The sequence below is a fragment of the Pleurodeles waltl genome, chromosome 1_1 (genome assembly GCF_031143425.1).
Source record: "Pleurodeles waltl isolate 20211129_DDA chromosome 1_1, aPleWal1.hap1.20221129, whole genome shotgun sequence".
In the NCBI taxonomy this organism is placed as follows: Eukaryota; Metazoa; Chordata; class Amphibia; order Caudata; family Salamandridae; genus Pleurodeles; species Pleurodeles waltl.
The window spans coordinates 788,075,555-788,103,380 of record NC_090436.1 but is presented as its reverse complement, the minus strand read 5'-3'; the positions used below and the strand labels follow the sequence as shown (position 1 = coordinate 788,103,380).

Below are 27,826 nucleotides of genomic sequence, written 5' to 3'. Positions count from 1 at the left end.
TCTGTAAAGATGCTCTCCAGAAGGCCATTTGGTCCTGGTGCCCCATCACACCGAATACTGCTAAGGATGGTTTGCACTGACTCAGCTGTAACATTCAGAGATCTGTTATCAAAGCCATCTAATACATGTTGCAACCCTGCAGTGCTCTGAGGGTCTGTGTAATCTGAATCCACATATAACTTTGATACATGACTTTCCCAGTCGCAGGCGGAAACCACACTGCCCTTGCTGGTAGATGTGTGAATCAGTGCTCACAATTCTCTGCTTTTCCTTGGTGACATCAACGCATATATTCAAGTCCAGCATTCCTCTACATCCTTTGTCTTTAGTTTCCAAATTATTTTCTTGTGTTCTTTCCTTGCCAGCCTCCTAAGGGCTTCCGTAAAGGATGTTTTATTTTTCTTGTATAGTGATTCCACCTGCCAGCACATTTTTTTGCTACATTGATACTCCCAGGGTGCTGAAAGTTTGTCGACCCCACTTCTTTTAACCTGTTATTGCTGATGCTGACAGGAGCCGGTGAGCACACCATGGAGCATCATAACCATGGTTCCCCACTGATCTACCACCCGACTTTTCCTAATTTTGAGCATGGAAGAACCATTGGCCTTTTCCATAATGTGTACTTGACAGAACAAGCGGTGCCCGATTTGATCCTTTTTGCCAACTGACATAAATTAAATGTTAATTGCTTCCCACAAGCTGTATAGGTCAGATGCCTCACCGCTCCAAGACTGATTTCAATTACCACAGGATTGTGGTCGCTTTCGGTTCTGCTAATGACCTGATTACTTAGACATCTATTCCACAGGGTTGTATTTACAAAGATATAATCTAGCGTAAAGATGTTTCTAAATGTGTGCCGACTACAGTTTCATTGGGGGTGGTCGTTCTTAGTTCAAAATCCTTTAAAAAAACCAATCTAAGGCCATTCTTGCAGAGTCCCCTGGGAGCCCAGCCTTACCCAGGTTACAAAGGTTAAAGTCTCCTGTTACCACACATTTATGATTTGGGTGCTCATACAAAAATTCCTTTAGCAAAGACAAATTGAATTTGACATTTGCCTGTTTTTTCACCTGCCAGGATTTATATACAAATTTATAACTGATACGAGACCGGGGTTGTTTTATTGTTAAAAGCCAAGCTATGAATGCTTACCATGTGGACATCCCTCGATGATTTATCCCTGACCTCAACCTTGACAACTAGGTCTACTTTTACACGTTTCTAGGTCTCCTATGTGTCTTCCCAACAGATTCTTCTTTTGTGCAGGAGCCTGAGTTGTTAGGAAGCCAGGAATGGGTAGTGGCTCCATCGACCAGGTTTCCTGGAAACACAGAATATCAGTGTTGTTTAAAAAATCCCTGGTGGTGGAACTTGCAATAAGGGAAGTAAGGCCAGCCACATTACAGCTTACTAGATTGATCAAACATTTTGCTGTTTTGGGGAGCAATCCATTATGGCTAAAGGTGCGATCTTTCTTTAGTAATCAGGGCAGCAGGGAGCTAGTCCCATTTCCGCTGACCTTGGTCACTGAATTCCGTTCTCACATCTGTGTGATGTAAGCCTCCGGTATCCCTTGACAAATGTATACTAATTATTTTATCCATCGTCAGAGGGCTTATCGCAGGTGTTCCTCTCAAAGTGCTGAATGGTTTATTAACTGAATATGGCAGTTTTTTTTCTCACTGATAAAAGTACAGGGTATTTTTCTGTTTCTGCTTTACTGATTAATATGCCCCAGCTTGTTAACAAATCAGCATTTTCAAGAATCCTTTCTCCAATACTATGTTCAGACCATGTTGTCAATGTAGATTCTCTCTGGCTGATCCAAGCACAGGTATTGAAGTTTACCAAGAACAGGTCCTTAGAGGTAAGGTTAGAAAGCGCTGCTATATTATGCAACAGATGCAGTATGTTTGACCTATTGAGGGTGCCCCAAGGCCCCTGTGATGCATAAAATGAGGTAAAGATTAAGGCAGACAATTCAGATCTCCTCTGAGGCTTTACATTGTCCAGGCTAATCCCACTTAGTTTCCCATGGAGTTCCCGTGCGTGAGCAGACCCATACATGGCTAGGGGCTCCAGATTGTTTGTGCCGTCTGGTGGCAGGTAGTTTTGCCCTGGGTTCAAGACTTGTGCCTGTTCCTGGGAGGAATTACCTCATGCAAAAGTCTCTGTTCCTGTTGGTACCATGTTTGTTCAATTTGTGAAGATGTGGAACACTTGGCAAAGATTGTCTTGTTAACTGTGGCTGTTGATTGTTTTCAGAAACCTGCCTACGACAGGTAGTTAGTAACTGCTGGTGCTTGTCCATTTGTGCCATCCTGCGCAGCAGCATCACCGAAAGGAGTCATCAACATTAATTGTTCGTTAGTTGGGGGCACGTTACTTAAGATGGTGCCCCTTCCTCCTTCATCGTTGTCTTTTAGAGTGGATATACCCCATTTTCTATAGTTTCTGTAGACAATAAATCACACTGCTTCTTATCAGGGGTCAGGCAACTCTGTTTTCTGCTCATTTCATGAGTGGTTTTACAGTAACTAATGAGTTTTGCTAATACCTCAGGCAGGGTGGCTAACTTATCTATTATTGCGTCATTAAGACCCCCCCCCAACACACACTACCTTCATTCACTTTGTTCACCCAATTGTCCAGTTTTCCAGTTATGGAGTGTGTAGCTTTCTATCAAGTGTGAGCACACTTTGGGCCAGCATGTGTGTTAGTTCCAGGTGGATCTGTAATTTATGTGACTGCCAGGTAAGGGCTTTAACTGCAGCTAAGAGGGAGGCATTTATGGTGTTTATAATATAATCTGTTCTATAGTCTCCTGCCACCTTCCTACAAGACGAGTGTTTCCTTGCAGTTTCAGCACTGGATGCCTCTCTTGTCTCCGCATCACCGCTATGGTCCTCCTTTCTTGGCTCTTGTAGCTACCAACAACCATGTGCAGTTGCAGTGAACTTGTACCAGTGGCCCCTAACTGAGCCTGGCAAAGGACTGGCTGTTGCCTGGGGCCTCTTTATCATAAAGTTCCTCTATTTGAGAATAGGCCGGCTGGTGTATCACTGCTTCTACTAATAGCTTTTGCTTACTTGATGTAGTGGCATGGCTTGCAACTAACGGGCGATTAACCATAGTAGGGGAGGAGATCTCAATTACCTCTGAGTCATTATCCATTCCCATTGGGCTTGTCCCTGAGCAAGGCCTGTTGTTGCGGCTACTTCTGCTTTTTTCTAAAGCCATGTCCGTAAGCTCTAACAGTTAGCAACAGTTGAAGCATCCAGGCTGGAACCTGCTGCGCTGCTTGATGAGCTTGGCCCAAGTCTGGGCACTCACACAGTCTATCAGTGAAGTTGGTTGGCCAGGTTCAGGAGTTAAAGGGGTAATCTGTGTATCCCGCCCAACCAAAAACTTGGTATCCTCTCCTGCCTCACCCCTTGCTCTCTCAAAATAGTTGTGAATAAAGGTTTTTTGGTGTTCAGGCCTGGAACATGTACTCCCTTACACATGGGGCCCATCTTGTGCTCCTTACGGGGCCTAGGCCCCTGTGTCAGTGGCTGGTCGACCTGAATTTCCATTACATTTCCATTGCCACTATGGAGTCCCATGTCCCCCAAAACACCCACGACCTTCCTTGCATCTAACAATCATCCATCTTTTTCCTTGATTTTCTCCCCAGTTCCCATGTTGGTCAATTTCCAAGCACTGACAGCACACTCCGCACGAACATGAGACTGCTTCGCTGCCGTAAACCACCCCCTCGTTGTAATGCAATACCTGCATGCGGAAAACATTCTGTGGGCCAACTTCCAGTTACCCCCATATACCATAAGGTTTCTCTGTACTTTTTGTGACTCAAATACCAATCTCAGGAATTTCAAAGCTCTCTGTGATCTTGGTACAAGTGGGTGAACTACCGGCAGTCCAGGCACGAGCCTCCGCTTCTGCTCATGAAAAGGTACATGCCCGCCAGTAGCACTTGTGCACAAGATCGTTATATATGAACCCTGGCCAGCTGTTCTCTCTTGAGTTGTGATTTTCAAGCAGCTTTGTAATTTGTGCTTAATGCTTGATACTTAACTCCTACAGAGTGCCACCTCAAGTGAGTGAGGAAGACTAGACAAGGACGGTTGCTGTGTGAAACCTTTGAAGAGCACAAAGAGCCTACACAATCCAGCCATTATTGCAGAGGGGTGCTAAGATCTTACAACCATGAGCCTGATGCTGGACCACTGATCCAGGCAAGTGTGGAGTAAATGGTGGGTGAGGAGTTTTTTGCACAAGGAAAATTAATATTCAAATTGGGCACAAAGGGGTACCAGCTATTTTTAAATCCACATTACTAAAGCACATAACTGTGATTACCCCTACCCTTAGGCTTGGTTTGGAATGCTGAAAGACAGTCCTTGGAAGACACTGGTAGTGATGTATAGTCTGCACACTGACTGCTATTTTACGAGAATTACTGAACTGGGATGAGTCGACAGTGTCAAAGGGACGTGAGGTACAAACAGACAGGCTGTAAAACAGGGATAGCAAGTTATGCACTAACATTATGTGGTCTGTCTGCAATTACGCAAAGCAGCATTTATACTAAAAGGTTGTGTTGCAATGTTTTCAGTGGCAGGGGATAGCAGGACTACCTGCAAAATAAATATAAATTAGGCAGGCTGCTACTTGCAACCCACTGTGATTGGCTACAAACACAGGGATAGTACCCTGCAAGAACACTAGACTATCATCAATGCGTTTCTACAATTGGAAAGCTTTTATTTTGACTTATTTATTCACATTGTTTAAAAAGTACATGCTGATTAAAAGAACCTGTGCTTTGAAAAAAAATAAGTAGTTTGTCATCTCAGGATAAATTCGGGGAAGCAAGTAGTGATCTGGACCTCTACCTCCTCCCTCACCAAGGACACCCAACACAATCCCCAAAGGAGAGCTGTCCAATGTGAACAACCTCCACTTTAAGAATTGGTTACCACCTCCGTTGAGGAGCCGGTAAATTACCAATTGTTTGTAACTGCATTTGCGGTCACAGGCACTGATATTTTTTTATTGCAATATGCAATTAGCAAAGGACTTCTCTTCACACTCCTTACTTATTGTAATTCATAACAAATCAGAAAATTCCAATAGTGATCCGGAAGCGGCCTTCCAAATCAAAAAAGGGGTTTAGTTCGTTCTGATATGGTATCCTATGATTTCCCAAGTAACAGGTTTGCAACCATAAAAAGTATTTAATAGGTATGGAGCATAAGACCTGATTTTCAACTGCTCTGTTCACCTGAGCGATGAAGACTTTCTACTAATTGTAATTCATAATAAATCTGAAAAATCCAATAGTGATCCAGAAGTGGCCTTCCAAATAAAAAAAAGGGGTTTAGTTCGTTATGAAATGGTATCCTATGATTCTGCAAGTCACAGGGTTTGCAAATATAAAAATGATTTCATAGGTATGGAGCATAAGACCCGATTTTCGATGCCTCTGTTCGCCTCAGCGATCAAGACGTTCTACTAGTGAACTGCACTTGTTTACCAACTTCCAGAGTAGATTGTAGATTAGTTGAAAATGTAAAAAACTCCCAACAATTGCTTCTTTAAGACATTTTTCAACTAAACTAGGTTTATTCTTTTTAAATAAAACGTGTTCAGGTTTCTGATGACTGATACACTCCCCTCCCTAATGGGCTACATGGACTCACTTAGTGGGTGCTTCCTGATTCTCTTTGATGCCTCAAAGGCTGCAGGCGTCCTTCAGAGATTTAGTAGCCCATGTCTTCCTCCGCTTTGTAAAGTGGTTAACTGGGGCAGGTCTTAGACGGTCAGTAGCTTTGTATCATTGAAGGAGATCTCATTGCTGCTCCTCAGACACACCATCAGCCGTTCTCTATCTTTGTGGTAAACGGTAAGTATGTCAGGAAGGAGACTTTTTCCCATGTACATGGGAGCCACTCTGTTTGACCAATTGATCCTAATGTGTTCCTCTGCTGTCTGCTCCGGGATGGCATCAAAAAGGTCGTGAACATACTTACTTATGTTTTTTCCTTTTGTGCTAGTAACTCCCTTTATCCTAACATTGTTTCTCTGGGGCCTTTTCTACAGGTACTCCTGCTTCCTTTGAAATGTTAAGATATGTTCTTCCAAGCAGATTGCATGGACTCCTGAATTGTTCCTGCTTAAGGGACGGCCCATCCACTGCCTCTAAGAAAAAGCTTCTAGATTCCGCGATTGAAACATCCTTTTAAAACTCTAAGACACCCATTTTTATTGCCTTCCTAACTAAATCTATGTTGTTCTGCCTATCTTGGAATTGTCTCATGAAGCCCATGGTTACTGTCTCACTGTTTGCAGCCAGGGGGTATGATGCTCTTCAGGGCATTACTGCCAAGCTATCAATACTTGCTGACTGGCGTTCTTCCACTTAATAATGTTGTGCTGCAACATTTCTTTTATATTTGAATTCTTTTTTCTCACCCCTTGTGCTGCCTACCATTATGTCAGTTGAATTTTCCTAAACCATTACTTCTCAATACAGCTTCTTTCCTTAATGCAGAGGACTCACAATAGCAGAGGGCACATTATTTGGAGCAACAGCTCTTGTTGCTTGCTGCCCATGGTGGACACTTAGCATGGAAGTCTGAAGTATTGCTCAGTGAACCCACCTTTCCATGTTGCTAGTGCTTGTTGTGGCTCTCTCTAGCTCTCTCATGGTTTCACCATCTGGTTCACACTTTCCCCTATTCCCTCTGTACTGTGTGGTTCTTCGTTTACGTCTGACCCATGAGTTTCTGGGCCATTTGTCATTTTCCTCTTTATTTACCATAGGCTTCTTGGCCCTAGCTATTTCTTCCTCTCCAACCTATGTCTACTTGTAGACCATCATCTTCCTTGCTAGGTGAGAAAGTGGAGGGGACGGTATTCACTTCTTATTTGCATGACATACTTAAACTATTTGCCACTCGTATGAGTGCTGTAATTTTGATTATGGGAAGCTTATTCAATATGTTTGATGATCTTATAGATGTCAGAGGCCTGGATGCAGGTTAAAATGCTCCTTGTTTGTACAATGAATGGATCTCAGTGCACAAGAGACGTGCTGAGTCTCAAATTTAGTCTGTCATTAACGTGGTGTCTTAGGTTCCTTTTTCTTTCTAATAGGAAACGTCTATGCTACATTGTCACACATTTTTGTTACTTACACAGCAAAATAAGTAGAATGCATTTTCTATTCTCTACAGCATTTCACAGTATCTGGATTGGCTCTGGGCAGGTTTTGTGCTGGCAGAATTAAAAAGTTACAATGCAGGAGATTCTGTATGCTTCCTAAAACCTAACAGAAGCATTGTAACAAATACAGGATCCAGGATTTCCCACTTCCTCCATAGACCTTAATGCTTGAAAAAGAATTAAAAGATTACAGCCACTGGGTGCAGGATGCACATTGACTAGTTGCTGGGATGAGATGCTGAAAACAAGAGCTCCAGCTTGAGGCCAAGTAGCATTCAGTATAATTGGGGCTTTCCATGACTAGCAAATGTGACCTAGAACCATGGACATTCAACAGTAAAATAGCTAAATATAATGTTAGGGAACTTTTACTAATAGATTAGGAATTATTTTATTTTTTAAGAATAAGATGTTTAATATAGTTATGTTCATTCATATTTATCTGGTATGGGGATAGCAGACAATACATTTTTGTGTATTATAAAACATTAATTTGTGCATACTTAACCTGAATATGTATGAGATTCTCTTACAGGTTTGACTGGATCCTAATGCCATAAAAGCAAAACTCAGAGGAGAGGGATGATATACACTTACCAGTCTTAATTTTTCTGATAAGGCCACAGTTTAAATTTGGTGCTCAGGAAATCTACAGTTTGACTGCAAAAATATCAGGCTAGTTCAACAGTACCCTTGAGTTCCATACTGTGGGAGATAAATGGGCACCCACTGACACCTCAGTAGCTCTCTATGTTGTTTGTGGCCACCACTTATGCCGTTCTCCTGTGCTCCTCACTACCGAGTCCAGACTTGATCCTATATTGCCATCCTGTTCTCTCTGCCAAATGCACTTCATTCTGTGACCCCTGATGTTCTACCGGATATCCTGCTCCCTGCTACTGGCAAGCGCTCACTGCAGTTGCACATTCCTCTGGCAGTGTCAACAATGCCCCCCTGTGCCAGGCCTTAATACCGGTGACAACCACATTTGTTCAGTTATCAGGCCCCGAACCTGAACTGTTTTGCTGCTGCCTTCTTCAGATCTCAGCTCCACAACCCATGCTGTCCTTCAGCTGAAGCTCATCTCTGCTGCAGGCCTTTTTGGTGGAAACTGTGATTTCCCTCAAAGATGCCTTCAAGTTTTTAGTGCCTCGTTTCTTTGAACCCAATCTGCATTTTATTATTACCTTCATGTATCGGGCCTTGGCATCTCGGTGACCCACCAAGCTACAACAATGGTTGCTGCCACTATGTATTGTTCTACCGGGGTGATTCTGCAACTTCTAGTGGTCTTCAGTGTTTTAGTATTCTATCAGGTATCTTTACTCTTTCAGGCTCCAGCTCAGAAACCTAACTCCAGTTAATAGTGGTGAACCGAGAGAAAGAGAGAGGCAGGTGCCAAGGAGCAGATCTAATACTTTACTGCACTTGGCCACACCCCTGTTTGGCTCCTTCTAAAACGTCTTGCAGTGATGAAAGCAGATGGAAGCTGGTGGTTGGCTGCAGCTGCCTGGTGGCTTCACAGCCATGTGACCTGATGCTGCGCTGTCCTTAGAGGCAAATCCTCTGCTCGCAGTCACAGTCACAACACGGACTGGGTGGTTTTAAATCTCTACCAAAGAAGAAAGCAGATAGTGGTCACTGGTGGACTCAGGTTACAGCACTGGCTTAAGGTCACGATATGTTGCCACACAAACACCTGCTTGTGACTTGTCTAGTCATCAAGTAATGGCATAAAGACAAATCAGCAGTGAAAGATAAACATCAGTAATAAGCCTCGCAGTAATTATAATTCAAATATTGGGGTCTGCCTATTGAATGATTACTTTCAGTCACCGTGGCTATACTAGCTCTCCTCTTAAAATCCATTGCCATGACCACAAGCACTTCAGAATCTGCTTGGAACACTGGTGAATAAGAAGCCTCCCTGAACCCTGTCTTAGTACCTGCTAAGGGAACTATGGATGGGAGTGTCTCCTCCAGACTTGAATCTCTCTGTCAAGTACTTGTTCCAGAACTGGCCCTTACATGACCTGATCCACCAGTTACCTTGACCAGTGTCTATTGAAAGGAGTCTGCATCAAGGAGCTGTGTGCTGGAACGTTGGTGGGAGTTGGGGGGAGGAGGATATAGAGGTGCTAGCTACGAAGAACACTACAAAGAGTGAACTACATGCTGAAAAGTCACTCCTGAAGACGTGCCATTTTAGATCTGCACAATCTATTTCAACGCAGGAAGTCCTGCTATCTTTGAAGAACCTATTGCGGAACCATGGGGTATTGAGTCTTGTGTGTTGCCCGCTTATTTTGCCAAGACGGTAGAGCATGGTGGTTGTTCTGTTACATACCACCTAACACCATTTTTTACCGTTACTTTATTCGGCTACAAGCAGCCGTACAAGTAGCCACCAAAAAAAGAAATCATCATCCAGCATTAAAAGCCATAAAAACTGATTTTGCAAAGAAAGTATAATAGAAAATCCTTAATAAATAGACTGTTTCCTTAAAATACTTAGTATAAAATTCAACACTGCCATAATCACCTCTTCATCTCCCAACCCCTGCAAATAATCAAAAGCAGCAATATATGAACTAATACCTGCTTTCCGCAGTAGTAAGCGCAAAAAGCGCCTTTTCTCAGGTAAATAAAATGTACAAAATAAAGTAAGATGAAGTGTAGTTTGCTCAGCCGAAGCTTCGCAATGACAGGAGGGTAAACGTAAAAACCAAGTTTCTTTAAGCAGGAAAGCCAGTAAAAAATGAAGGTTGTTAAACCAAAACCTTGTCAGTAAGGACTTATGCCTCTCATTTCCTATAAACTGCAAATAAAGTTCAGGAAGTGCTAACATAAGCCCAGTAACACCTCTCCCCTCACAACCAGACCGGAAACTAGTCCTATTTCTCATTTTAAAAATGAATTCTTTCATACTACTTGAGAAGATGCTCAATAAACTGTTGGGATTATGATAAAATGCTGGTGACCCCAACCTCTCGAAGCTAGTCCGAATATGGTTCAACCACGGAATATCTGAGGCATTGTCCATTTTCAGGCAATCCGTCAGAATAAATCTACTCAGATGAGCCTCGGGGTTCTTCCAAATTCGTGCCCATAATAATAGGGGTTCGAGTTTAATAAGATCCTCTAAATAAACCAACCTCACCTTATCATGGCAGAAAGATTTTGATGTGCACTGCGGAACTGCCAATAACCTTCGTATGAATTTATTCTGAGACACCACTGGAACATAGTTGGTGTAACCCAAAATATGTGCTCCAAATGTAGCAATAGACACATTTGCTCTTATACATACATAATAATTATCTTATGGCTTTATGGCCCAACCTTTTCAAAAATCTAAAAACTGTGTAATCGACCCTTTGGAATTGCAGGACACTAACATTAAATAAATATCGCCAAATAAAATATTCCTTGACTTAGTTTGGGTCCGCATTTCGTGAAAACTTAGTTGGAACGTTGATTGACAGGCCTAATTTACCCATAAATGAATTAAAGGTATCCAACAGACACTGAAGACTATTCGCTGTCCGAGCTATCAAGACAGCGTCATCAGCATAAAGTAGGACTGGTATTTCCTGTGAACTGACTTTAAGGATGTCAGCCCTAACCTCAGTTAAATAGTCTCCAAGGACATTAAAATAAATCAGGAAAAGAAATGTCGCCAGAACACAGCCCTGTCTTACCCAGAAAGTACTGGAAAGTCTTCAGTAAGGTTTCCCTGTCTTGAATAGCAAACTCTTGCTATAGTACGCTCATGTAACCTTTGGAGCAAGGAAACAATAGCGCTATCTATGCCCAATTGAAACATCATTCGCCAAAGCTTGGAGTGGTCCACAGAATCAAAAGTGCAAGTCAAATCCATGAAGGCAAGGTGCGCACTGCATTTTTTTTCCTCTGGTGTACGTTTGCGCTATCAGGGACAAATTTAAGGCCTGTTCGACTGAGCCAAGACCTGGGCAAAATCTGGAGGTCTGAAAGCCCACAGTTCTCAGCCACCCAGCCTTCCAATTTTGCTAGTATGACCCTTCCCAGATTCATAAATATACTATCCAAAAGTGAAATTGGACGATAGAATTGAGGGTGCCTCTTATCCCCCTTCCTAAAAAAATGGCACAATCGTGGCCTCCTTCCACGTGTGAACTAGCAGACCACAGATAGCACATCTTAGCACCTTGGTTAATAACGGTCCACAAAACAGGAAATTAGATTTAAAAACATCTATCGGAATCCGTTCTGGACCAGGTGCTTTCTTGGCCAGTTGAGAAGTGAACCACCCAGTCCTCTCTGGAGACCAGACGAACAAGTTACTTACCTTCGGTAACGCTTTTTCTGGTGGATACAGTAGCTACCTGTGGATTCCCCACCTTATGAATTCTCCCAATGCGCCAGCATTCAACAGAAACTTTCTTCCCAGCTCTTCACGTCGACGTCACAATTGCATAGCTCAGCACGCAACTCCGTCTGATGTCATCGTGGCAATAAGAAGTCCTCACCGGCATGCTGACGTTAGTTTCACCATTTTTTACGTGCCTTCGAGGTGAACAGGTGAATACTGACCTCACAAGAACAACATATATATACCAATACGAATATAAATCACAATATTTGTTTATATAAAAAACACCAAAAACGTATAAACATTTATAGCTAAAGAAGTCTTGGTATGACCAGGCAGGCAACAAGGAGGCAGTGGGACTGTGAGGAATCCACAGGTAGCTACTGTATCCACCAGAAAAAGCGTTACTGAAGGTAAGTAACTTGTTCTTCTGATGGATACAACTACCTGTGGATTCCTCACCTTATGAATAGAATCCCAAAGCTGTCCCGCTCTCGGAAGTGGGTGCCTGACTGGTCAAATCAAGAAATCCTGAAACACAGAACATGCAAAATGGCCGTCCCTCCTAAATTCCGAATCCAAGCAATAATGCTTTGTGACAAGAGTCCGATGTGACTAATTCCCACTCGTGGAGAAAATGAAATATCCTGCCCCCTAAGGGAGAAGCATGACCTAAGATGGACAGAAAACTAGGGCTGCTTTCCTTGTTGGGTTCCCCCAGAGGAAAAGGATGAGGCAGGTTGCTGTTGGGTGGCTCCTTGTGTCCTAACCCTCCCCCACCCTCTAAAAGATCTATAGAGAGAGTTGGCAGGCTGTTGAGTGCTGGCCTGTGGCATTCCACAATAAGAGGATCCACGGCCAAACTCCTAAACCTCCAAAAGGACCTAAAGGGTGTAGATACAGACGCCTGTAGCCCAAAGGATCTTGCAGTAGCCCTGCTGTCTTTGAAATGTTCTAAAGCGGAGTCTGCCTTGGACCCAAACAACTTTTCGCTGTCAAACAGAAGTTCCAACAAAGTTGTTTGAACGTTCGTTGAAAATCCATAAGACCTAAGCCACACATGCCTCCTGGTGGCCACCGAAGTGGCCATTGCCCTGGCTACTGAGTCTGCTGTATCCAGACCAGACTGGATAATCTGTTTGGCCGCCGCCTGAGTTTCCAAAAGGAGCTCATCAAACTGTCCCTGCATATCCTGAGCACCACAGCTCTTGCCGTGTCCATCAGGGCATGAACATACCTCCCCAGCACGCAGGCAGCATTGACCAATTTCAGGGCCATACTACATGAGGAGAAACTTTTCTTGGCTGCTTGCTCAATTCTCTTGGACTCCCTGTCCGATGGAGTAGCAGGAAACAAGCCAGGTGCAGATCGAGCAGAAGAAGAAGCTTGGACCACCAAGCTCTCAGGAGTCGGATGTTGGGATAAAAATCGAGGATCCCCAGGAGCAACCCTGTACCTCCTTGCCACAGTCCTGGAAATCGCTAGAGACGTAACAGGCTTTTTCCAAATGTTTAAAATAGGCTCAGTAAGAGCATCATTGAAAGGGAGTAGGGGCTCCACAGAAGTAGAGGAAGGATGCAACACCTCCGTCAAGATGTTTGTATTTACTTCCGAAGCTGGTAACAGAACTTCCAAAAATTCAGCAGACTTCCTTATGACAGTGTGATAGGATGCTGCCTCCTCTGTAAATTCACCCGGGAATGAAAGATCCCACTAAGGGGAGGTATCCAGTCCACTTGCAGAGTCCAGACCCTGAAACTCCCCCACAGGCTCAGAAAGCTCTCCTTCCTCTAACAACTGTTGCTGGTATTCCTGCTCCTCCAAGAGCCTCAATGCTCTCCTCCTTGATCTCAATCTGGCCTCCAATCTCGGCGTCGACAGAGAGTTAGCCGACGTCGACAACACCGGCTTCAAGGCAGATAGACATGGTGGAGGAGATGGTGGAGATAAACTGCATCCTGACCGCGACCCATCCAGCGCCGGTATTGACTCCATCAGCATCATCTAAGGTGACAACGTCATTGGCACCGAACCAGCACTCTCAGCCTAATAGAAGGGCACAAACGGAGCCGACTTGTATGGCGCCGGTGAACCAAGGGGAGAACACTAATGGACCAGTGGCATCAGCCAGTGCACCAGCAGGGTCCATAGCTTTGTTAAAAATGCTAAACATAGCATTTAGGAAAGCTGTCGGATCCGCTCCCAGAGTCGGGAAGGCAGGAAACCTCTGGTCATCTTGAGGTGCTTGGGTTGGATCCGAAACTTGCGCCACCAGCTCCTGAACCAACACAGGTGAAAAGTGAGTTGGAGGACTCGCCGGGTACTCGACGACCTCAATCAGTGATGGCACCGGAGAAGCCTGAGGTCTCTGAGGCTGGGGAGGAATAGTAGGACTGACCTACCACGCCGTACAACGTTGTCTGGAGGGGGACTGAGACCGATCTCTGGAAGAACGGCGTAGAGAATTGTGCCGGCACCACTTCTTATGCGATCTCGATGACTTATGAGAAGAAGAGTCCCTTGTCTTAGATCTCCGATGACCCTTGTGTCCTCTCTTAACTTTTGCTAAGAAGAGCTTAGCCTCTCTTTCTTTTAAGGCCTTCGGGTTCATCCTCTGGCAAGACACGCACCCTTCCACGTCATGGTCCAAAGTTAGACACCACAAGCAGTATTCATGAGGGTCTGTGACTGACATACGACCCCCGCACTTATGACATGGATTAAAACCTGATTTCTTTGGCGGAGACATTGTAACAAGTACAACAATACACCTTTGAAACAGTAGCTGTTCGAGAGCCAGGAAAAAAACTTTAGCGTCGAAGGCGCAGAAAAAAGGGAACTGACGTCAGCACGCCGGCGAGGACTTCTTATTGCCACGATGATGTCAGATGGAGTCACATGCGGAGCTGTGCAATTGCGACATCCTCATCGACGTGAAGAGCTGGGAAGAAAGTTTCTGTCGAATGCTGGGGCATTGGGAGAATTCATAAGGTGAGGAATCCACAGGTAGTTGTATCCATCAGAAATTTAACCTTTGGATCCATATCTCCCAAAAGAGCCTGGGAGTTCACGACTTGCCAAAATGCCTAAGAGTCTTTACTCTCTCTAGCTAACCTTAAATCTTCCCAGCCCTTTTCTTTTATCTCAACTTTCCTTTTTCTCAAAGCTTCCTTATAAATTTTCCTTGACTCCACTAGGCCAGACCTATCTCAGGGACATTTATTCAACGACCGCTTCAAAGTTTTATGGGCTTTCGTTCAGGCACTATTATAACCACCTAGGATTAGACCTTTCTTTCCTAAGAGTTTGTCAGTTTCTCAGCCACGAACTCCTTAAGAGTAGTAAAAGCCTCAATAATGTTGTGAGGATCTGAGCCCTCTTGGAGAATCTAATGAATCTCGAATTACTTTTGTGCAAATAAATCTTTGTAAAAAGCCTCCTTATCTATTTTCTACCAGTGAATACTTATCCCTTTATTCTTATTGAAGCTAATGTGAAACTCTTGGATTCTTCGAGCAGCAACAGGCAATAATATGCCCCTAAGCTTCAACATTAAGGGTTTGTGATCACCGATGTATGAGGCTAAAATCTCACATGCTGTCACATATGAAGACAGCTCCTTTGAAATTAGTATATGACCCATAAAGGACCCTGCCCCTAACTCTGTAAATGACAGCACCTGAGAAAACCCGACTCCCAAAATCTTGAGCAAATACCATATTCTTGACATGAGTACTCTATTTAATGCATCATGTTTAAAGTGTGTCAGTGGATTTTCCTACTCATCACAAATACCACATACGATGAGGAGCAGAAGCCACAGGGTTCAATAAAAGTAAAAGTGAAAGAAACTGATAATAAGGGTAAGTGTAGCCAGTTCTGTTACCTTACATTCTACCAATGTTTTTGCAATAAGTATCACCAGGCCACCCTTAGCATGGCCAGATTTAGATGGGGTGGCAGTCACATAGTAAGTAATAAAAACATCCAGAAATGGGGGGTCTCTCAACCAAGACTCTTGGCAGCAAATTACTTGGAAGCGGTTCACTAAGTCAATCCACCCAGAGAACTCCAATTTTGTGGGCAATGCTGCGAAATTTAAAGAAATTAAATCAAATAATCCCTCTCGACACGTATCATTTACTAACGGCTGGGAGGGAAGGGTTTCCTGCAATTGCCCCTCAAGCCTATAAATTGTGTAGAGTGACCATCTAAAAGACCCCTTTGCCCCTAGGAGCAGGGTTGTCATTCTAACTTCTCCAAAGAGGTCAGAAGCAAGAATCTATTAAAAATGGAAACTGTAATATTCAGGCAGTTTTCTCTCATATCCTGGTGTGATCCCCGATACGTTTGATTTCTTACAACAGGACCCTTCCTCAATGCATTAAGTATGTTAGGTGGGTAAAAGTGGCCCAAAGGAACTGCTCTAATTCCCCCCTCTCTAAACCAGGGCGGCTTAACAAGTGCAACAAAAACCAAGCTACACGAGGTGTTTTAAAATTCACAATTATGCAATTGCCCTGTGAAGTTTTTTGTTTGGACCAATCCATGAAACCCTTCTAGTTGAAATAATATCTTTAGATAGGTAATTCTCCCACCCAGAATGCCAAAGAGTGGCTGACTTTTTTAAGAATACAATTATTCAACTGCATGCAAATTTTGCACAACTCCCCCTGGAATAGGAAGGAGGCAATCAGAAAGCAATCTCGCTCTAAGACCGCAGTCATAAGTTGACCAGTTTTTCACCCTTATCGGCCAACAGAATTACCAAATTGTTGGAAAGAGTCAAGTCGGCTCACCTAATGACCCCTGTCCCCCCAGATACTAAAGCTAGTACCTGAATTGGTTTCAGTAGCTTTGGAACCAGTATATGCTGAGATTCTCAGGGATGGGTGCATTCCTCCCTCCTGGAAGGAATCTATTGTGATCCCGCTTATTAAGAAACCAGACAGGGAACCTAACGATTTGAAAAATCTTTCACCTGTTTCCTTACTACCTGCCAAGATTCTGGAAAAACATCTGAATACCGAATTAGCTGACCTTCTACAGGTCAAAGGAGGACTCAATACCTCTCAACACGGGTTCCAACAAGCTCACATCATGGAATCCACTTTGATATCTTCGGCTGATATCATTCAAAGAAGAGGGGATCAGGGGGAGGGCGCTATCCTAGTTCTACTGGATCTCTCCGCGGCATACAACACCATATCCCCTCAATTGATGATCCAGCGCCTGCATCAGGCGGGTGTCAGAGATAGGGCACTTGATATTCTCAAGTCTTTTCTCACAAATAGATCCATAACGTTGTCATGCAGAGATTATAGGGCAATGCTGTTTCAATTACCCTGTGGGGTTCCACAAGGGTCTTCACTTAGCCCTACCTTGTTAAATCTCTGCGTGGCGCCACTGGCCAGATTGGTACGTTCATTCGGCTTCCAAGTGGTGTCTTACGCAGACGACACTCAGTTGATCATTCCGGTTTCTCATAACTGGAAGGATGTGGCAGACAGATTCCATCAATGCATGAGCAAGATCAACAGCTGGCAATTGGCTTAAACTGAATGTGGAAAAGACGGAAGAACGAGTTACTTACCTTCGGTAACGACTTTTCTGGTGGATACATTAGCTACCTGTGGATTCCTCACCTAATGAATACTCCCATGGCGCCAGCATTCGATGGAAATCTTCTTCCTAGTCTCTGCACGTCGACGAGGACGTCACTCTAGCCCACGCGACGCCGTCTGACGTCATACAGGCAATAAGAGGTCCTCGACGACGTGCCGACGTCAGTACCAACATTTTTTACGTGCATGAGAACAACCACCCAATGCAATGAAAGAGCAAGGCAACATCCCATAACCTTGTAAAATACACAATATTGCATGAATAGCTGTAAATTTAATATAACGAACAAATATATGCAAATCATGTATGTACACACAAAGATATATACATATATATATATATATATATATATACAGATAATATACACAAGTATCCATATATACAACGTCTATTGCAACCTTGAAGACCAAGAGGAGCGCACTCAGGGATTACTTGGTAAGACCAGAAAGGCAACGGGGAGGCGGGTGGGACCGTGAGGAATCCACAGGTAGCTAATGTATCCACCAGAAAAGTCGTTACCGAAGGTAAGTAACTCGTTCTTCTGATGGATACAACTACCTGTGGATTCCTCACCTAATGAATAGAGTCCCAAAGCAGTACCACGCCCGGTGGCGGGTGCCTAAATGGTCAAACCAAGAAATCCTGCAGCACTGACCGTGCAAAATGGCCATCCCTTCTGACCTCAGAGTCCAAACAGTAATGTTTCGCAAAAGTGTGAAGGGACGACCAAGTTGCGGCCTTGCAGATGTCAACCACAGGAACACCCCTGGCCAAGGCCGAAGTGGCCGACTTAGCTCTGGTGGAATGAGCTCTAATGCCCTCAGGAGGGTCCTTCTTTGCCAAAGAGTAACAGATTTTAATGCAAAGAACCACCCACCTGGAGAGTGTTCTCTTGTGGACTGCCTTTCCTCTCCTCTTGCCCACGTACCCGATGAACAGCTGATCCTCCAGCCTGAAATCCTTTGTTCTATCAATAAAGAAGCTCAACGCCCTCTTTGGGTCCAGACGGTGCAGTCTTTCTTCCTCCTTAGAAGGATGAGGCGGAGGATAGAACGTGGACAAAGTAATTGTCTGAGCCAAATGGAAGGGTGAAACAACCTTCGGGAGGAAAGCAGCCTTGGTCCTCAACACCACCTTATCTCCATAAAAAGTTGTATAAGGGGGCTTTACCGATAAGGCCTGCAACTCACTCACTCTCCTTGCAGATGTTATAGCTACCAGGAAAACTGTTTTTATAACCAAATACCTTAAGGGGCAAGAATGCATAGGCTCAAAAGGGGACCCCATAAGGAAAGTCAGGACCAAGGACAAATCCCATTGCGGCATAACGAATGGTTTTGGAGGATATTTATTTAGGAGACCTTTCAAGAATCTGATAACAATAGGGGATTTAAATAACGATGGTTGGTCTGGAAGACAAATGAAGGCTGACAAGGCCGACAAAAAACCCTTAATGGTAGCCACTGCACAACCTTTCTGCGCTAGAGATAGAGCAAAAGACAAAACGTCCGATAGATGAGCATGTAAGGGATCAATCTGCCTCTCTCCACACCACGCAACAAATTTAGACCACCTATTAGCGTAGATAGATTTAGTGGAGTGTCGCCTGGCCGCTAATATAACATCCACTACATCAGGCGGGAGAGAGAAGGAACTCAGGTTGCCCCGTTCCATCTCCAGGCATGTAGGTGCAGACTCTGGAGGTTGGGGTGTAAAACCTGCCCCTGCGACTGCGAGAGGAGGTCTGCCCTGAAAGGGAGACGGAGCGGAGGGCACATTGAGAGTTGGAGAAGGTCGGAGTACCACACCCTCCTTGGCCAATCCGGAGCTATTAAGATGACTAGCGCCCGGTCTTGGCGAATCTTCCTCAATACTCGAGGAATCAAGGGTATTGGAGGAAACGCGTAAAGCAACTGGCCGCACCAGGTTATTTGAAACGCGTCCCCCAACGCTCCCTGCATCGGATACTGGAGGCTGCAGAATAACGGACAATGCGCGTTCTCCAGAGTGGCAAACAGATCTACCCGAGGAAACCCCCACCTTTGGAAGATCAAACGGACTTGATCTGGATGGAGACGCCACTCGTGGTCTGCCGAGAATTGGCGACTGAGACCGTCCGCACGTACATTCAAGACCCCGGCCAGATGATTTGCTACCAAGCAAATCTGAGGGTCCTTTGCCCAGGACCATAGTCGAAGAGCTTCTCTGCAGAGAAGGTACGACCCTACTCCTCCCTGTTTGTTTATGTACCACATCGTGGTAGTATTGTCCGTCAGGACCTGTACCGACTGACCACGAAGGGAAGGGAGGAAGGCCTTGAGAGCCAGACGTACAGCCTGTAACTCTAACAGATTGATATGAAACATCTGCTCCTCTGGAGACCAAAGGCCTTTGATCTCCAGATCCCCCAGATGAGCTCCCCACCCTAGAGTGGAAGCATCCGTTATGACCGTGGCCACTGGTGGCGACTGCGCGAACGGCTTTCCTTGTGAAAGATTGTTGCTCGCAATCCACCACTTCAAGTCCACAGCAGCATCTCTGGAGATCTTGACAGCACCTTCTAGATCTCCTTTGTGTTGAGACCACTGCCTTCGGAGGCACCACTGAAGAGCCCTCATGTGCCAGCGAGCATGCGTGACCAACAGAATGCAGGAGGCAAACAGACCGAGCAGACGAAGGACCTTGAGGACTGGAACTACCGCTCCATTTCGAAACATTGGAACCAATTCCTGAATATCTTGAATCCGCTGAAGCGGAGGAAAGGCTCCACTCAATGTTGTATCCAGTACTGCCCCTATGAACAGGAGGCGCTGAGAGGGCTCCAGGTGAGATTTGGGCTCGTTCACCGAAAAACCCAGGTCGAACAACAACTGAGTCGTTGACTGCAGATGATGCGACACAAGCTCCGGCGACTTTGCTTTGATCAACCAGTCGTCCAAGTAAGGGAATACTGCTATCCCTTTCCTTCTGAGCTCTGCCGCAGCCACCGACATCACCTTCGTGAAGACTTGAGGTGCTGAAGTAAGACCAAACGGAAGGACCGCAAACTGATAGTGCTGCGATCCCACCATAAACCGGAGATACTTCCTGTGTGACTTGAGTATCGGGATATGTCGACAGACACCATCCAATCTTCTTTGTTCAACGCCAAAAGCACCTGAGCTAGGGTCAGCATCTTGAACTTTTCCTGTTTGAGGAACCAATTCAAGATCCTCAGGTCCAGGATTGGTCTCAACCGACCATCCTTCTTGGGAATCAGGAAATACCTTGAGTAACAACCTCGACCCCTTTCCTGCTCTGGGACCAACTCTACCGCGCCCTTTGAAAGGAGGACTGGTACCTCCTGTTCTAGCAACAGGAGGTGTTCTTCTGAACAATAAGACGAGCGGGGCGGGATGAGGGGCGGGAACTCCCGAAAAGGAAGGGTGTAGCCTTTTCCCACAATACTGAGAACCCAAGTGTCCGTCGTAATAGTCTTCCACTTGCGGAGAAAATGCTGTAATCTTCCCCCTACAGGAGAGGAGTGAGTGGGAAATGGTGGAAGCCTAAGGCTGCTTTCCCTGCTGCACCCCTCCAGAGGACGAGGAAGAGGCAGAGTGCTGCTGAGAGGCTCCTCTGGTGCGGGCCCTCCCTCTCCCTCTGAAAGATCTATAGGGATGGGAAGAGGTAGGTTGCTGGAATCTCCCCCGAAAGGAAGAGGAAGAGCCACGCCCAAATCCCCGAAACCTCCTGAAAATCCTGGAAGAGGCAGAGGAAGAAGGAGCTTTGAGTCCTAGCGATTTGGCTGTGGCCCTGCTCTCCTTAAAACGTTCCAAGGCCGAATCTGCCTTGGCGCCAAACAGCTTGTCCCCATCAAAAGGGAGATCCAATAGGGTTGACTGCACATCTGCAGAAAACCCCGAATTACGGAGCCAGGCCTGTCTCCTTGCCACCACAGTCGTGCCCATTGCTCTGGCCACCGAGTCGGTCGTGTCCAGCCCAGACTGAATAATCTGGGTCGAGGCAGCCTGGGCATCTGAAACAACATCCAAAAGACCCTGGGGAAGCTCCGTAAATGATGAGGAAATGTCATCCATAAGAGCATGAATATATCTCCCCAGGATACAAGTTGCGTTGGTGGCCTTCAACGCCAGACTGCAGGACGAAAAGATTTTGTTGGACTGCGCATCCAGTTTCTTCAAGTCTCTGTCCCCAGGCACCGTCGGGAAAGAACCAGGCGCTGATTTGGATGAACAGGAGGCCTGCACCACCAAGCTCTCCGGTGTAGGGTGCCTAGAAAGAAAGCCAGGGTCAGTTGGTGCAGCTCGATACCTCCTGGCTACGGCTCTATGAACCGCTGGGGAAGATACTGGTCTCTTCCACACCTCTAGCACCGGATCCAGCAAAGCGTCATTAAAGGGCAATAGAGGCTCTGCCGCAGCTGAGGCCGGATGAAGCACCTCTGTCAGAAGGTTCTGTTTTGTCTCTGCCACCGGCAAAGGCAGGTCCAGAAAACTAGCTGCCTTCCGTACCACTGCGTGAAAGGAAGCAGCCTCCTCCGTGTATTCCCCTGGAGACGAAAGATCCCACTCAGGGGAAGTGTCCAGCCCACTGGCTGTATCTAGACCATGCAGTCCATCACCCGAGTCCTCTAGTTCTCCTTCTTCCAGGACTCGTTGGTACTCCTGCTCCTCTAATAAACGGAGAGCACGTCTCCTCGAATGAAGCCTCTGCTCGATACGCGGAGTCGACAATGCCTCCGCCGAAGCCGAAGATCGGCGCCGATCTTCAGAAGCCACCGACGCCGCGGCCGGCGCCACAGGTAACTTCGGCGCCGATGAAAGAGCGGATGGACCCACCGGAGTCACAGGATGAAATCCCAACGTCGGCGGGATGGAAATCTCCGGGGCCAATCCCTCCGAAGCCACCGGAGCGGCCACCGGCGCCGACACCGGCGCCGAGCCCACGTTCCCAAAAGGGAGAAAGGGCATAAAGGGTGCCGGCCGTAGAGGCGCAGGATCACCCAATGAAAAGGCCAAAGGGCCAGCCGGAGCACCCCCTGGAGCCATCTGTTGGAAGATGGTATACATCGCATTTAGGAATGCAGTACTATCGGCTCCAGGGGTGGGAAAAGCCGGATACTGGGGTGCCTGTATCGAAGGCGACCCCGACGCCGGCCTCGACGTCTGCGACGCCGGGGACACCACTTCAATCACCGACGCCTGTCCAGGCGAAGTCGGTGACGCCAGAGAGGGCAACGGCGTCGATGGATGCGGCGTGACCGTGGGACTGACCTCCCAAGTCCTCCGGCGCCGATCCGAAGACCTGGAACGAGTCTCCTTGCTCGAATGGCGCCGTGATTCTCTACGGCGCCGGGAGTCTCGATGACGCCGATGCCTTGGCGAAGAAGACTTCTTATGATGTTTTTCTTTCTTCGACTTCGCCATAAACAACTTCGCCTCACGTTCCTTGAGGGCCTTTGGATTCATGTGCTGGCATGAATCGCAAGTCGAGACGTCGTGGTCGGAGCTTAAACACCAAAGACAGTCGGAGTGAGGATCCGTAACTGACATCTTGCTCCCACACTCACGACAAGGCTTAAAACCCGACTTTCTCTGCGACATTATTACTGCAGCGAAGGACTACGCAGCAAAAAATACACTGTAACCACGAAAGTAACAGTTGCTCCCTCGAAGATAACCGTTTCGAATGCACGGAAAAAAGGGAACTGACGTCGGCACGTCGTCGAGGACCTCTTATTGCCTGTATGACGTCAGACGGCGTCGCGTGGGCTAGAGTGACGTCCTCGTCAACGTGCAGAGACTAGGAAGAAGATTTCCGTCGAATGCTGGCGCCATGGGAGTATTCATTAGGTGAGGAGTCCACAGGTAGTTGTATCCATCAGAAATATTATTTTTCGGCGTAGACACTAACTTATGGGCACCTCGCTGGTGGCCAGAGTCCTGCAGGGAGCGTCCAGTCCTGTGCCCTTCGTCCAGAAACCTGGGTATGGTGTTTGACAAATCCCTATCATTTGAGCAACAAGTCAACGAGACGGTTAAATGTTGTTACTGGGCATTGAAAATGCTTAAGAAAGTTTTTCCCTTTATCAAGGAAGATCTGAAACTGGTAGTGGTCCTGGCGCTTATGATTTCTAAATTGGATATTGCAAAGCCCTTATGTTAAACATCAGCAAGTACGTACTCCATAGACTACAGCTAATTCAGAACGCTGCGGCCCGTTTGGTCTCAGATCTGCAGCCCTCCTCATCTGCCAGCTGGAATTTTAGACATCTCCACCGGGCTGCTTGTGGAAAAACGTATTAAGTTTAAAACACTATGCTTAACTTACCAAGCCCTTCATCAAGTCGGCTGCGATTTTCTTAGGTCAGCCTTGCAACCCTACCAGTCCGCCCGGCTGCTTAGATCCTCTACCCGGCAGCTCATTGCGGTGCTGCGCTGCCATAGGGTGAGATGGGGGAACAAAGCCTTCTCGGTAGGGGCAGCAAGACTCTGGAACGGACCCCCTTGTGCCATTAGGCAGGCAGAGTCTTATTTTTGTTTTAGAAAGAAATTGGAAAACCTGGCTGTTCTCCCTTTAGGGAGTCTTGGGACTCTTGGATGCCCTTGGCGACGGTCCCCTCTCTGCTTCGCATCCCCGTAACTCACCGACTCTCCACAGCGCTTCAATGCTATGCCGGAATGCGCTTTACGAATACAAATACATACATACATACACAATCAATGTAAAACCTTATTTGAGAGGGATGTATGAGATTCAAAGACAGCCGTAGGCAAAGATGGAACACTTCCCAATACAATAATGTAAGGAGTACACTCCAGAGGAATATGAGGCCTAATGCCAGTTTGCTTGGAGCTAGAGACCATATTCAAAGGAAAAACATCATGCAAATCATCCAAATCTTTACATGGACTAGATGAGTTATCAACTGTAAGACTAAGCAGGGAGGGAAGCTGAGCCGAAACTAAAAGGCAACGTTCTGCCAGTTCAATCTCTTTGTTGATGATACCAACCGCCCCTGAAAAACAATTATCCATGCTCAGTTTCTGTGAATCTGACCTACTGCCAGGAGCTGTCTTAGGCTTTACCGGCTGGGCCTTTGGCATGATGTAATACAGTCAAATAATAAAACACACAAAAAGAAAACAATGAATTACTGTCATCAGCAGGTAAGACCGGGGGGAGAGGGGGGTTGGGTGGCCCAGCCCAGCCTAGCCTCGGCCAACCACAGATGGGTCCGGTCTTGGCCCGATCTTTGCCCGGGCACGTCCCGCGCAGGGTGGAGCTCTGCTCAATGTAAGCGTCTGTGGGTGTATCTGATGCAGAGGAGGCCCTCCTGCTGCATTGAAAGCTGGAGCGTTTAGTCAGGCTCAACTACAGTCAGTTTGCCAAGGTTTTCCTCACAACAGCGTGAAATGCTGCTGAACTTAAGCGCCTTCGGGCACGTCTGATGCAGAGGCGGCCCTACTGCCACATTGGTAGCTGGGGGCTACAGTCAGGCTCCTTCCCAGTCTGTTTGCCAAGGTTTTCTATGCAGTGTGAAGCGCTGCTCAACTTAAGTGCCTCCGGGTGCATCGGATACAGAAGCGGCCCTCCTGCTGTGTTGGTAGGTGGGTGCTGTAGTCAGGCTCCCCCCAACTCTGTTTGCCAAGGTTTTCCCCTCACACCTTTTAACTAAAGACTGCCCTCTTGCACAGCACAACAACTGATACAAAGGTAAAGCAAGGAAGTCCATGAGAACACCATTTACCACTGCTGGCTGGACTATAGAGACAGCTCAACGTACTGAACCAATCAAATCAGTGCCACTGGGATTCAGACAGCTGGTGTTTTCAAATTACTATACCTCTGACTTCCTTTTTTTCGTGGCAATTTTTTGACAATTGTCCAATAGATAATTCACCTTGAACAATAGAATACAACTCTACTAGGCACATTATACTTACTGAAGTAATGCGTCATTGACTGCTTCTAAGAAGTGGATACTCAGGGTCTCTTCTACCTCAAAGTCATGATAGGTCAAGAGAACCTCAAGTAGTGGGCTGACATCAGTCATCGTTATCAGTGCCTCACAGAGCACTGACATACTCTTCACTCGATCTGCTATGATCCTGTGAAAATAAAATCATACCATTAATGTACAATTGATATTTTAAATAATTACAGCACGTTACTCGAAGCAGAAGGAAACACGTCTAAGCTTTTGTCACAGGATTTAATATCAACAGATAGCACGAAGCCCTACAGCTGTAAACAAAAAAAAAGCATGAAAAATATGGATGACCTTTTTACAACCTGACTGTAAAAGCAATGAAACACAGCCACTATATGCCCTCTTCTTACCTTGAAATATCGCACTGAGTAGTTTCATATGTTGGACAGAGGACACACTAACATGGAAGACGAAGTGCATTGGCTATGACAACATTTGCACACGTTTAACTCCCCACTAATGGAATATTAGATCTTTTAAAAACTAAACTGTAATCGTAATATGTTTCGTTTGCATAAATGGAGGCAAGTCTTGGGCTCTTTGTCCTTTTTTATCTTACTTTACTGAACTGACTGAAGCAGGCAATCATACAAACTACTTTTACCACAAAGGGGCTCCCTGCCCATGGGCGGAGGGAAAGACCTCCACCGATCCAACAGGCCACCCCAAGTATCTAAATGACACTACAAGCGTTCTGTTCTATTTCAGCCCTCATCTAGAGGTCTAGCAGCCATTTGTAACTAAGGCCCCAGGACAGAGCAACCCCACCAAGTCCCTGTGTGCTCACAAAGAGAAGGGTAAATTAACTGAAAAACAGAATGGATCAGAGAAGAAGGTTCAGCCTCTAAAGCAGTTATGGGAAACTGAGTGAGAGAAGAACACAAAAAACAGCAGGCCTTTGGGGAGAAAGACAAAAATGAAGGTAGCCTGAGACAAAAAGGGCAATCCACAGTCACAAAAACACAAACAAGATGTATGACTGTATTAAATGTGAGAATACCAAGAAATTAAGATGGCTTTTACTAACCCACTACTCCAGCCCCTGTCCCCCACCCAATATTATTCACTGGTCCAGTGCTGTCATTCTGATTCCTAAAGTTTAAAACCCTGGATGGAAATTCTGCACAGACTAATGGCTGATTCAATTCTTTCACCATGACTAATAGCATGGCACGTCTGAAGGTGATGACCTTACTGTCAGCTTGGGTCCAGCTTAAAACTGGACATTTTAAACTTGATGAATTGGTACTTCTTAATTGCCATGACTGATGGAGCCAAGGTAAGTCCAGCAGTTATGACTTGCATGGAAACACTGACCATCAAAGTTGGTGACTGTGTTCTACTTTGTACCAGTACACTCTGAATAGGCATCAACAAGTTATTTGTGAAAAATGGGTTCCTCTGTATTGCAGCTAGTTCCTGTAAAATGAGTTTTCTTCCAATGTGATTTTAAACCCGCATGTCAAGTCCCTGTGAGTCCTAATAAATAACAAAGAAATCAGCATCCTCCACTATCAGGATGACAGACAGTTTTCCCTGATTGTCTCCTCAGGCCATGACTTTGCTCAGCTGGAGAAGATACCAATGAATTTTGAATATCCAAAGATTATTTCAAGCTGAACTCAATCAAATTACAGTTTATCCTCATCACCAACCCCATGAAGCAGCAAAAACAGAAATGAAGTAAGAGGCAGCATTACGCTGCAACAACAGCATCAAGCCCCTGGTGGTCCACATTGATACCAAACTCACCTTCAGGTTGCAACCATGACCAACTTCGCCTGGCCCTAACTGCTCTACAGAGTGGAGCAGTTTCTTCCAAAAGATGGTTTCATGATGGTTGCCGAACAGCTGGCTTTATCTAGTCTTGATCAATGTAATGCTCTTCTGGCTAGAGGACCCTAGAACACTGTAGGATGCCTAAAGAGCTTCTCACGCAGCAGCCTGCCTCATCAAAGATCTGGTGAAATGTAACTAAATTCCAATTCTCATAAAAATACATTGGCTCCCATTACACACCAGCAGGGGGAGCCTTCAAGACATGCAGTATCATCTACAAAGCAGTCAAAACGGGCACTCTACATACCCAGCAAACTAGTACAATATGTCTGAAGGACTTTACTAGACAGAAAAGCGCCAGGATAGTAAGACTGGAGTTCAGGGAATCCACTAATAGAAAATTCAAGACACAAGGGCTTTTCGTGCTATGCACCTTACGTGAGTAAATCCATAACAGCTGAATTCTATCGGGCACCATCCCTTCTCTAAGGCAGAAAATAGCTTTACGTTAGAGAAATGGTAAAAAAGTCTTTCAATATTAACGATAATAGGGAAACAAACCGAGTCCTCTAATGGAACACACTGAAAGTAGCAGTCACAGAAGTCCCACTATCAAAAGGGTCCTATAGAAGTAAACTCTAAGATTTTACCAATATTGGACAGAAGGAAGAGCAGCATCAGCAATACAGCTATTTTGATTAAACAAAAAGCCCCTTAAAACTGACAAATTTAAATGAAAAGGAAAACATCACACATATAGCGTACTAACACAATTTTTAGTTTATTGGAACACCTATATATAATGAAGCTGGACCACACAGAAAAATTGGGGGAATGTA

The 27,826-nt window shown here is 45.6% G+C and overlaps 1 protein-coding gene across 2 annotated transcripts in view; it reads right to left on the bottom strand.

The window, feature by feature from the left end:
* Positions 1-27,826, bottom strand: part of FANCC (FA complementation group C) — a 1,679,603-nt gene that overhangs the window by 821,920 nt on the left and 829,857 nt on the right. For both annotated transcript variants that reach the window (XM_069227975.1, XM_069227967.1), the window contains one exon: positions 25,162-25,326. In XM_069227975.1, coding sequence (XP_069084076.1) covers positions 25,162-25,326 — 165 coding nt within the window. The remainder of the gene's footprint in view (positions 1-25,161; positions 25,327-27,826) is intronic.